The 12,555-nt window shown below is 35.5% G+C and overlaps 1 protein-coding gene across 1 annotated transcript; it reads left to right on the top strand.

Moving 5' to 3' along the window:
* MAKR2 (membrane-associated kinase regulator) lies at positions 1-1,878 on the top strand. Its single transcript, XM_089602101.1, has 2 exons — positions 1-1,199; positions 1,631-1,878. Exons 1-2 carry the CDS (start codon positions 128-130, stop codon positions 1,699-1,701), a joined length of 1,143 nt encoding a protein of 380 aa, XP_089458227.1. The 5' UTR covers positions 1-127; the 3' UTR covers positions 1,702-1,878.
* The last annotated feature ends 10,677 nt before the right edge of the window (positions 1,879-12,555 follow it).

Raw genomic sequence — 12,555 nt, forward strand, 5'->3', positions numbered from 1 at the left:
TCTTCTCTCTCTCTCTCTCTCCTCGCTATTTTTACCTTTGTTTCCTTTTCTCACATCTCATTTTTTTTTATCTCTCTCTCTCTCTATCTCTCAGTTTCTCAGTCTCTCTATACTGGCTCTCCCAACCATGGAAGCTTTCAGCTTGCTCAAGTACTGGCGAGCCGGAGCCAATCCCAAGCCCACCGCCACCATTCTCGACTCATCCAACGCCCTCCTCCAAAACGACATCAAAAACAACGAAAACGACAACAACAACAACAAAAACGACGACGAAAACGACGACGGTCCTTTCTTCGACCTAGAATTCTCTCTCGACGACGAAGAAGAAGAAGAAGAAGAAGATGAAGACGAGAATAAGTCAACGAAATCTCAAGAAGGAGAGGAAGAAGAGGAGAGAGAGTTTGACTTCACTCTCTCCTCCGGATCAAGCAACGACCACCGGAGTACGGACGACGGAGATACTGCTTTTCTCTCTCCCTCCACCGACTCGTTCTTCACCGGAAACCTAATTCCCGTCGAGTTTCCGATCGCCGACCAGAAGCCTCCTCTTCCGGTCTCGTCTCTCCTCAAATCCGCCACGAAGCTTCGCGTCTTCATGCTCAACGGCCTCAAGAAATCCTCCAACAAGGCAGGCGCGAATAATTACAACAATGCCACCGAGAAAACAGAGTCTAATAACGCCGTTGAAACTGTTCCGGCGAAGAAATTCTTCACCGTGAAGTTCAAGGTCGAGGAAGTCCCTATCGTCTCTCTCTTCACCAGAGACGCCAGCTCACGCGCCGCCGCCGCCGCCGCAAGGCAAAGCTCCGACGCCGGAGAAACCGCCAACGCGAGGGAGGTCGTCCAGAGGTACCTCAAGAAGGTCAAGCCGCTCTACGTTAGGGTTTCTAGGCGACACGCGGCGGCTCCGGCGCAGACCACGGCGGCGCCGGCCGAGGGAGCTGAGACTACGGCGGTGGTTTCGGAGGCTCCGGCAAGTTCCACGGCGGCGATCGGGAACGGAGGGAAGGGGATGAGTTTTCCGGCTGGGCTTAGGGTTGTGTGTAAGCATTTAGGAAAGAGCCGATCGGCGTCGGCGATGGCGGCGATAGAGGCGGCGCCGGCGGCCGGGAAGAGGAGGGATGATTCGCTGATAGAGCAACAAGATGGGATTCAGAGCGCCATTTTGCATTGCAAGAGATCTTTCAACGCCGCTAGAGGTAATTTAATTTTATTTAATATAATTTATTCATTTCTTTTTTCTTGATTAATTTTAGATTATTGATATTAATTTGCAATTAGGTGACAGTTCGCTTCATTTAATTCTTTTTGGGTACAGATCCGATCCTGCATTGTCCTTCAATTTTAATAAATGATATTTAGAAATATTTCTAAAATAAGACATGATAAACAAGTTGAATGGCAAAAGTGCTACAAGTTTTTGTTTCGGTCAAAATAGTCATGATGGGTAAAATATATATAAATTCCAGTTATGCTAGGAAAAAAATTGTACATTTATAATTTTTTTAGTTATTTTGTTACATTGACAATTTATTATAAAGAAATGATCGAATTCGAGTATATAGCAAATTTTTTAGTGATTAAATATTTTATTGCTAAATCTTTTTAATTCTTTTTTCTTTGTGTCTAGATTCGGAGGCGACACTGTTGTCAAGTAAGTGTTTGACAAGAAATTCATCGGATGGTATTCAACGAGCGTGATTTTATTTTTACCGGAGATGTATTAGTGTTTGTAAGCCAAATATTAGAAAGCTATAGGAAGCATGAGGGGAAAAAAAATATAAATATGTTATAGCATATCTATTTTAATGTTGACGTTTGAAACAGCTGTAGATTGTAAATGTTTTATAAGGAATGCAGATATGTATGTTAGGAATTTCTTTTTGGTGTTACGAATTTATGGCGATTTTGACTATTGAAGAGTTAATGAACCATCAGTACCTACACAATATTGTATAGCTTTAGTTAGAGACTTGCTTTCGAAAGTGAAATATGAGATGAAGAATTGAAGGTCATACCTATCCAACTACCAATTATGTATGCATTTATTACAATCTGCAAAATTTACATTCTTTCAATTTTTCTTAGAATTATTTAGTTTACGATGCCATGCATCGTGAAGAGCTTTAAGTAAAAAAATGAAGGAACAAATTTGAAACGAAAATAGCTTGTGAAATGACACGTGTGAAGGCACAATAGTATATAAATAAATAATTTGATAATTCTCGATAAAAGCTACATCAGTTACATTATTTTTTTATATATTTTTTATTTATTTTATCTATAGTTTGTCTCGTTACTAGACTTGAGATTCCACTGATCAGAGGTTAAATTTAAAAATAATTTCTAATTTTATATCATTGTAGCTCAGAACCTCAGATCGAAGAGTTATGTACTTTAACATCAATCTAACATTTGAAATAAGGAAGAAAAAAAAAAATCAAACATTTGTTATACAGATTTTCGTGTCAGGTAAGTTTGACCGTCATTATCTCTTATTATTTTAAGAGTCAAACTACATTAAGATTTAAGAATGCCAAAGTACTAAAATGGAGAGCACAAATTATGGGCAATATTTTTGTTATTAATAATTGGGGTTAAATAAGATTATGGGGTGTCTTTTTGAGTCAAGTCTTTTTGTCTTTAGTTGGTCAGAGAAGGAGGCAAAAGTTAAGGCCCAAATTGTTTAAAAAGGGTTTTTCTTTTTGTTAAAGGATGAGAGAGAGAAATAAGGAGACAAGATGGTTTAATTGTAAATGAGAAATATGGTTTTATTTTGCACGCCTAAAAAAAAACACAACACACGCAAATAAACAGTGACCAATTACTTTGTGTCTTTCTTCTCTTCAGGGTGTTTTGTACATGGTCAAAACTCCTAGTCAAAACCAGTCTTTGGATTGGACTTCGTGAGCGCTTTACTAAATTCATATATTATATTTAATTCAGAGAAAATTTATATGTGTAGTAATTTCGTTTTATTTATTTTTGATAAATGTGGACGATACTACGGAAAAAAAATTATCACCGAATTCCGCAACTTTTCACACTTTTCGGGCCCATTGAAAACCCCATATGTTATCGTCTCCGGTCCTCCCGCGCATATAGGGCAAAAAACGTCTTGGACGATCTTCTTTTTCAATCTAAATTGCGACGGCACATCTAGTCTCCAAAACTGTATCAAGTTTTAAATTGTACTAAATTTTTGTGTTTCATGATATCTAATGCAACATTTTTCTTTTTCAAAGAGTATTGTGCGATTAAACGAATATTTATTTTATTTTTCAACAATATTTGGTAAACTTCGCATAATTTTATGATATTTTCTACCTTACGTATAAATATTAAGATTTAATTTATTGTATTTTGACAACTGAAATTTTTCTTAATTTATAGCACTAACATATTTGGATTTATCACGTTGCGGACAAATAATGTTGGCCTCCCCTACGAAACCCTATGCAATCTTTTGCCTATTCTTAATTTCCATCTTCTTGTCGTTTCTTGGTTCAATTTCAGAGTCTTGTTCTTTTTTTTTCTTCCCTTCTTCATAAATTGCAAGATCAGAATCCTATATTCAGTCATGAGCTTTGGAACTCTTATAATATAGCAAGGAAACAAAATAACTAAAGAAAGGCAACAAAAAAAAAATACAATTTTATCTCCAGAAGAAAGATATTTTTGTGAGATTATTGAGCTAGGATGGGTATAAGAAAGAGTTGGGTCTTTTCATCTGTATGTACCAATGTATCATATCACCCATTCACTATATAAGGTCAATACTCTTGCATGATATATCAACCCAATAATAACCTTATATTCAGATGAATTATTCATGTATATTTATAGGTGAAAACCCCAAATATTTCATGTATGTAAACGTGAGAAATCGCAGCGGAATCAAACAAGTTCTGATGCTCGAATTCAAAAAACACTTTTCGTACAGGTTTCAATCGAAATAAGATTTTCCAGCTTTGAAAAAGTTGCAAAAGAGAACATTTATTTGTCTTATTGGTCCGATTGTTTTCCTTTTCTATTCAAGTTTACTTTAATTTTTTTAAACATTACTAGAAATTGAGTTTTTTTTTTTTTTTTTTTTCTTTCACTCATACAATTCATATATTTGATTACATGAAATATTTAAACTCGTTATCTCAGGAGATTGAACCCATATCGTCACACAAGAAATAGATTTTACAGGAAGGAGATAATGTCACTCAAATTCGAGGTTAATGAAACGAGAGTTTTGTTCTGCTACACTGTCAGGGCCTGAGATTTCTTTGGAATCGTACCGTTACTAGGTGATTTACTTAATGGGATTTCAATACACTCATAATAGCTGAGCCAATCGTAGAGAACTTTGATAAAATATGACCAATAACAAATTAATTTTTTTTTCAATCTAGATAGTATTATAATGTCCCACATCGATTGGGTACTTGAGCAATGTGCTCCGTATAAGTGTTTGACATCCCTCCACTCTTGAGTTAGTTTTTGAGCGTGAATTAGACCCACACTTCTAATATGTTATCAGGGCGGGGCCCAATTTCGAATGTGGGACCACCCATGAATGTTCATTCTCACAAATTTTACGCTTCAGTTGTCCATCCTGAAGTGAGTGGGGTGTATTAGAATGTCCAACATCGATTGAGTACTTGAGTAACGTGCTCTTTATAAATATTTGACATCCCTCCACTCTTGAATTAGCTTTTGAGTGTGAGTAGACTCACTCTTCTACGATAGTGTCAACATTTTGTGAAATGATTCCTTGGACCAAAATACTCCTAAAACCAAATTTATTTAGATTATTATGATTCGATGATCAATCACCGCATATTTTCTTCTTCCTGAAAAAAAGAAAAAAAATAACAATAATAATTTTTTCGGATAGCAGTTGGACGCATTAGTTTTTAGTCATTAGTAGCGTTTTTGTCTTTAATTCTATACAATTTTCCATAAAAATTTGATTTCATGTGTTATTAATTATATTATTTTTACACAATTCACTTTCCGGATTATCCAAACCCTAAGAGAGTCCGACATCATTACAAACGTAACGAATCCGAATCTACCACTGAATTAGTTTAAAAAAAAAAAAATTAAAGCATAACAGAAATGTCAATTACGTACACTTCCAAGGTCTACAATTTTCAAAACATGCATGTGAATCAGCCGTACATTTATTATTTGTTTATATTCTGCGATTTTATTTTTTATTGTCCTAATAATGTCATATGTGTTTGTCAACTACTGCTACACAACGTGTCTTCACAGCGCTGCTAATTTTGCCGTGTGGCTCTCAATAGTCCAACATTTTCCATGCCAATATGAATTCTATTTTTGGAGATATTAATAGATATTAGGACACATGTTCTCTCTATATAAAAAATGGAACCGGAAGAAAGGTTGTTAACAACACATGCATGGTGATTCATAAAAGGTTCTTGCTGAGCTTCATGCAGTTTTTTCTCTGAAGATATATATGGCTGTTACTAAACTTTAGTCTATGAATATGACCAAATATATATGCATATTATAAAATATGTCGGTTTTATTCAAGATCAAATTTTTTGACTTCTTACGTTATATAGTATATACTATTCTTCCAGGCCAGAAGCACCATGTGACTTTGTTTGTTTCCGTATTACTAAATTGTAAATAAAAAATACGTGGATATTAATCAAGAAAAAGCCTAACCTTTGGAGTTTGGAGTAAATACCTTGATTAAATTAGTCTTTAAAATATATCCAGAATTAAATTGAATATAGTTTAATATTCATTTGTTTTTTACAAAAGACCTAAACCCATATTGGATTCAGTTCATCTTTCTTTTGCATTCACTTTCTGGGATATCCAATGAATGTATTTGCTCTGTTGGGGACTTTAAGGCAAAAAAAAAAAAAGGTCATTGGAAAGCTGAATTCTGAAATTGTGCGTTGCAAAGCAATGTAAGAAAATGCTCAAAACCATACAAAATCTTTTAGGATCTATCTTTCTTTGCACGCCCTTACTGGCAATGGGTTATGTTTATCCAATCATAGAAAATGCAACTTTATTGAGGGACAAATAGCTTCACACAAACATGCTTGAAGGATAAATTATTTTCTTATTCCAATGAGACCGTTCATGTACCTTGTAAGACTTGAAAGTTAGTTCGTAATAATTTAAAAGGTTCAAATATTTGTTGATATATAACCAAAGATGATTCGGAACATGATCCCTGATTTATTGGTTTATATGCCTTATTTGCACAAATAATCTTTTATATATGATCAAGTTCTTATGCCGTAAATGTAATTATTGATGGAAACGAAATTTAGAGTTCGACGTTCATGTAGCTAGAACATCGAGATGAGATCATATATAATCTAGGGATGTATGGTCACATATGTTTCAGATTGAACTCATATTGACCCAAAAGATTGAAGATATATAGCAAATTATTCATTAGTTTTTCTACGTACCTCAATTGTCAAAGTCATCAATAAAGTGTATCATTACTGCCTAATAAAATCCGTAGGTAATAATAGTAAGGGTGTGAAAGCTAAATTGCTAATTAAAATTTATAGATTTGTAAAATAGTCAAAATTTATTTAAAATAAATAGTTCAAATTTGCAAAATATAAAAGGTCCAGGTTTTAATAAATTTTTTTCTACTATATTTTTTTTTTTTAAGTGATGGAATTGCTTATACACACTAATTTTTGTAAGGACATTGATAAATTTGTTTTAAAACGTAACAATAAATTCATTTACTTTACAACGTAATTATTTTAAGGACAATCTTAAATAAGTTATCTTAGTTAGAATGCTAAAAAAAAACAGTGTACAAAAAAAAAGTACACCTATTGTTAGTGCCGTTTTTCATATACTTAAAACTGCACTGTGTAGCACCATATGACATTCAAGTCAAAGAAATGTCCCAAACCACGAGCCAAAACCCACTTGATTAAAGCCCAAACCTTCATAAGGGGTCTAAACCAACTCGACCGAAGCAAACACGCCAAATATTAACTGCAAGCGAACACCCACACCTTCATGGAAACGTTATTTTTGCTCGATTATTTACCATCTCACCCGACCTCTCACCCATCCAAAAGCCCGCCAAAGGCTTCAGTCACCAAAGGAGTATGCTCGCTTGTTAGAGCGACCAAGCTCATGTTGAATATTATTAGAGATCAAATAAGTTTGTATGTATCGTTTATGTCTAATAAACGATAAGTTGAACAAGTTATTTTTCCTTTATTTGTTTCATTGTATTTTCCTTTATTTTCCTTATGTTTCATGGCTATATAAAGTCATTTAGTTGTACTTTTCTCATTTAAGATTGGAATAAACATTTTCACTCTCAATCATTCAAGGTGAGAGTTAGTTTTTCCCCAATTCTCAAATCCAATTTCTATCTATCCTAACCTAGAAATGTAATAAATATCGAAGACCTTCTTTCGTTCACCCATTAGCTTGCCCTTGCCAACTTAGGTTTATCGCCCAAGTCCATTCGCCCATAATTGGTTCTTTCCCAAAAGGGTCTATTCACCCAAGAAGGTCTTTGCCCAAGTTCCCTCCGCCAAAGTGGATCTCACTCAAATGCTCTTGCCCACAAGTGCTATATTGCTAAGACCAGTCACTTGGTCGAATCTCGGCAACTTTCCTAAGCTTTCAAGGTTCTTTAGATCCCTCCTCGACCAAGGTTAGATAAGTTTTTTTTAGAATTTTGCATACCATGTAAAATCTCTATCTCTCTCTCTTTCTCTCATCACTCTCCTCTCTAAAATTTGAGACGAGACTTAGACCCCCACCTCATATAGCAATCAGGCTAAACTTAAACGTCAAAGCTTGGATTAGGAGATATGACTTCGTGTCCCCTTCTGTTACTTTACTTGTCTTATTAAAGGGATGGAGACTGAAAAATCAATGTGTTTAGGAACATATGATCCAGAACACTAACCATCACTCAATTTTTCATTGTTATGTATTGGAGCTTAGCAGTTAGAATATGGTTGAGTTGTGTCGTTTGTATTAAGCTTTAGGCTTATTAAGTGTTTGTCGTTTTTATTATTTCCTTTAGTATAAAATGACTTGTCGTTTGTTTGACATTTTGGCTGTATAAAAAGGATCTCCGTGATTCTCGAAGTAATACAAGATTCAAATTTCTGTTATTCTCTTCTTCTCCGTTTTCTCTTCTTGATTCGAGTTCTCAAAATCAATATGGTATCAGGCTAAGTTCTGATTTTATTATTCACAATGTGTTATTTGTTCCCACATTCAAATTCAATTTGTTATCTGTCAAGGCCTTAATCAGGGATTCTAACTTGACAGTCTCATTTTCAAATGATGGTTTTCTTATTCAGGATTCCAGGGACTTGAAGACGATTGGCAAGGGTAAGGGTACTCAAGACCTGTACATCCTGACAAAGGAGAACTTCATCAGTAACAACACAGCCTTTGTGAATAAAGTGACTGCAAAAGTATGGCATCAACGACTAGGACACTTATCCTCTAAGTGTCTGAATTCTCTTAGTCATCGGTTAGACTTTTCTAAACATGACATTGATAAGAATCCTTGTTGTATTTGTCATCTTGCCAAACAGCACAGATTGCCTTTTAATTCTGAGAACAATTTTTCAGATTCTTGTTTTGATCTTGTCCATTGTGATATCTGGGGCCCATACAAAATTGCCTCTCGTTTAGGCCATAGATTCTTTTTGACTTTGGTGGATGACTGTTCCAGATTTTGTTGGATTTTTCTTTTAAGACAAAAATCTGATGTTCATAAAATTGTTCCTGACTTTTGTGCCTATGTTCAAAACCATTTTGGTGTTACTATTAAGAAATTTCGATCTGACAATGCACATGAATTAGTGTTTACAGATTTTTTTGCCAAGCAAGGAATTATTCATCAATTTTCTTGTGTAGAGACTCCACAACAGAATTCTGTTGTGGAGAGAAAACACCAACATTTGCTCAATGTGGCTAGAGCCCTCCTTTTCCAATCACAGGTACCTATCAAGTTTTGGGGTGATTGTGTGCTTACAGCCACTTACATCATCAACCGAATCCCTTCTCCTGTCTTGGGGAACAAGAGCCCTTATGAGCTTTTGTACAAAAAGGTAGTGAGTTATCAACACATGAGAAGTTTTGGCTGTTTATGCTTTGCTTCTACTCTCAAGGCTCATAGGACAAAGTTTGATCCTAGAGCAAGGAAGTGTGTCTTATTGGGATATCCCCAAGGTGTCAAAGGTTACAGGCTTTTTGACCTTAAAACTAAGGAAGTATTCCTGTCCAGAGATGTGATTTTTCATGAAAATGTATTCCCTTTTCATGAAAATGGTAATACTGATGTGGACAGTGATCCTTTTGAACATGAACCAATTCCTGTTCTTATTCCCAATCCTATTCTTGTCCCTGGTTCAGGGGATAGTAGTATGATTCATCATTCTAATGAAGCAAGTCCTGATCTTCTTCATGATCAAGAATTTCCTGATATTCCTTCAGAAGATACTCAGCAGGATAAGATCTTGAGAAGGTCTACTAGACAAAGTTTACCTCCCACGTATCTACAAGAGTATCATTGTAACCTCATCAAATCAGGTGGTTTCTATTCATCAAAACACACTCTTGATAAAGTCCTATATTATGAGAATTTGTCATCTTCTTTTAGGGATTTTGTATTGTCTGTTACAGTCAATCAAGCCCCACAGTTCTTCCACATAGCTGTAAAGGCCAAGGAATGGAGAGATGCAATGGCTGAAGAAATTGAGGCCATGCACCACAATAAGACCTGGACTGTGGTGCCTCTACCAAGTGGTAAAACTCCAATAGGATGCAGGTGGATCTACACCAACAAAATGCATTCTGATGGCACCTTAGCAAGGAGAAAGGCCCGGCTTGTTGCAAAGGGCTTTACTCAAAAGCAGGGAGTTGATTATTTAGATACCTTTTCTCCTGTGGCTAAGCTTGTTTCAGTCAAAATTTTGCTCAGTTTAGCTGCTACACAAAACTGGTTTTTATCCCAATTAGACATTAGCAATGCTTTTCTAAATGGTGACTTATATGAAGAAGTATACATGGAATTGCCTATGGGATATACTGTTCAGGAGGAGTTTAAACATTCTAATGCCAAATTGGTTTGCAGATTACACAAATCCATTTATGGGTTGAAGCAAGCTTCAAGGCAGTGGAACCTCAAATTCACTGAGTCAGTTTTAAAAGCAGGTTTCACACAATCCAGGTGTGATTACTCTATGTATACCCGGGGTCATGGTGATAATTTTGTAGTCATTTTGCTGTATGTAGATGACATCATCATTGCAGGTCCAAACAGTGAGATTATTTCTAGTGTAAAGGGCTTCCTCAATTCCACTTTCAGATTGAAAGATTTAGGGGATTTAAAGTATTTTCTTGGTTTAGAGATTGCTAGATCTAAATCTGGTATTGTCTTGAACCAGAGACAATATACTTTGCAGATATTAGAAGATTCTGGTTTTAGTGAGTCCGAGGCCATCAAAACCCCCATGGATCCTAAGATTCATCTCAGTATGGAAGATGGTGACCTTTTGGAGGATCCTACTGCTTATAGAAGACTTGTTGGAAGACTTTTGTATCTAACTATAACTAGACCTGATATTACTTTTGCTGTTCACTCTCTTAGTCAATTTGTGCATGCTCCGAGGAATCAACACCTACAAGCTGCTCATCATTTGCTGCGATATGTGAAGTCCAATCCAGGACTTGGATTGTTTTATCCCTCTAACACTTCTACTCAGATTAGAGCTTTCTCTGATGCAGACTGGGCTACATGCTCAGATACAAGAAGGTCCATAACAGGGTTTTGTGTTTTTGTAGGGGATGCTTTGGTAGCTTGGAAGTCCAAGAAGCAAACTACTGTTTCAAGAAGCTCAGCTGAAGCAGAATATCGGGCACTTGCAGCTACAATGAGTGAAGTGGTTTGGATTCAGCAGTTGATGAAGGATTTCCAGATTCAGCAGAAGAACTCGGCTGTTATATATTGCGACAATCAGGCTGCTTTGCATATAGCCTCGAATCCAATATATCACGAGAGGACAAAGCACATTGAGATTGATCTACACTTTGTTAGAGAACATCTTCAACGTGGCTTAGTCAAGTTACTCCCTATTCGGACTCAGCACCAAGTTGCAGATGCTTTCACCAAACCTTTGGCCTCGCCGGCACTGCAACATCTCACTTCCAAGATGAACTTGAAGAACATTTTCAGTTCACCTTGAGGATGAGTATTGGAGCTTAGCAGTTAGAATATGGTTGAGTTGTGTCGTTTGTATTAAGCTTTAGGCTTATTAAGTGTTTGTCGTTTTTATTATTTCCTTTAGTATAAAATGACTTGTCGTTTGTTTGACATTTTGGCTGTATAAAAAGGATCTCTGTGATTCTCGAAGTAATACAAGATTCAAATTTCTGTTATTCTCTTCTTCTCCGTTTTCTCTTCTTGATTCGAGTTCTCAAAATCAATATTATGCTAAGATATAATTTTTAGAGGTCATGACATATCGAGCTCATCGCTTTCATAGTCACGGCTCTCAGAGTCCAACTTTCAAAGGATCATTGTATGGCGGGGCATATCGAGTCCTTGTTTTTATTGTCACATCTCTCTTAGGTCGACACTTGAGCGTTGATTAAAATGGCAAAAATGACCTCTTAATTCACGTGCAATCTATAGAGTACTTTATTTTTATATAAATTAAGTGGTTTGTTCTATTTATCAAATCACAACCATTCACCTAACCGTTTTTCTTCGATAAAACTAAATGCGCCTCCCATTATTCAATAGAAAGGCGAAAGATTGTTCAACAAGATGAGATTGTCATTCATATGTCTTACGCATAAGCTGGTCATTATATAAGAGAGAAAATACAGTCCTAGACATTATCTCAAGTTGTCACAAATTTAAACCAAATTTAAGTGAAACGAGATAAAGGTGTGAGTTTTGGACGTTATTTTGGGTCTAGAGTCTAGTGATGAGATTAGGCCATATTTATTTTGCATGGTGATTTTTTAGTATGTTACATTAATTTGTTTTGAAAAGAAAAGTATAGTCTTCTGTATTTGTACCAACATAATCTTCTGTATTTAATGAGGCCATGTTTGCCCTTCAAAAAACCAATACACATATTTTTATAAACTTAGTGCTATCCAAATTGGAAATCCTCTTATTTTATTTTATTTATTTATTATTATTATGTGACGTTAAGAAATTAGACTGCACATATTCTTTCTAAAGTATATACAATAAAAAAAATGGTTACTTTTTCAATGTTACCAACAACATCCCAAAATTTCTGCTCATTACAATTCACAAAGCATTCTTTTTCCTTTATCTTTTGAAACTCAGAATCACGGCTTACTTGTGTTAGCTTCAGGTACAATTAGATTCCTAATGTATATCTTTTGGGGCGTTGGATTCCAGTAAGTCTTTCTTGTTTTATTTGTAGTCTTTTACTATCGTACCATTATTTATGACCATAACTTATAATGGTGCATTAAAAGATGTTCACTTTTGGTTTCAAACCATAGTAACCATTT

Source organism: Urtica dioica, chromosome 2 (genome assembly GCF_054948205.1).
Source record: "Urtica dioica subsp. dioica isolate 48M chromosome 2, U.dioica_male_clone48M_v1_H2, whole genome shotgun sequence".
NCBI classification, from domain to species: Eukaryota; Viridiplantae; Streptophyta; class Magnoliopsida; order Rosales; family Urticaceae; genus Urtica; species Urtica dioica.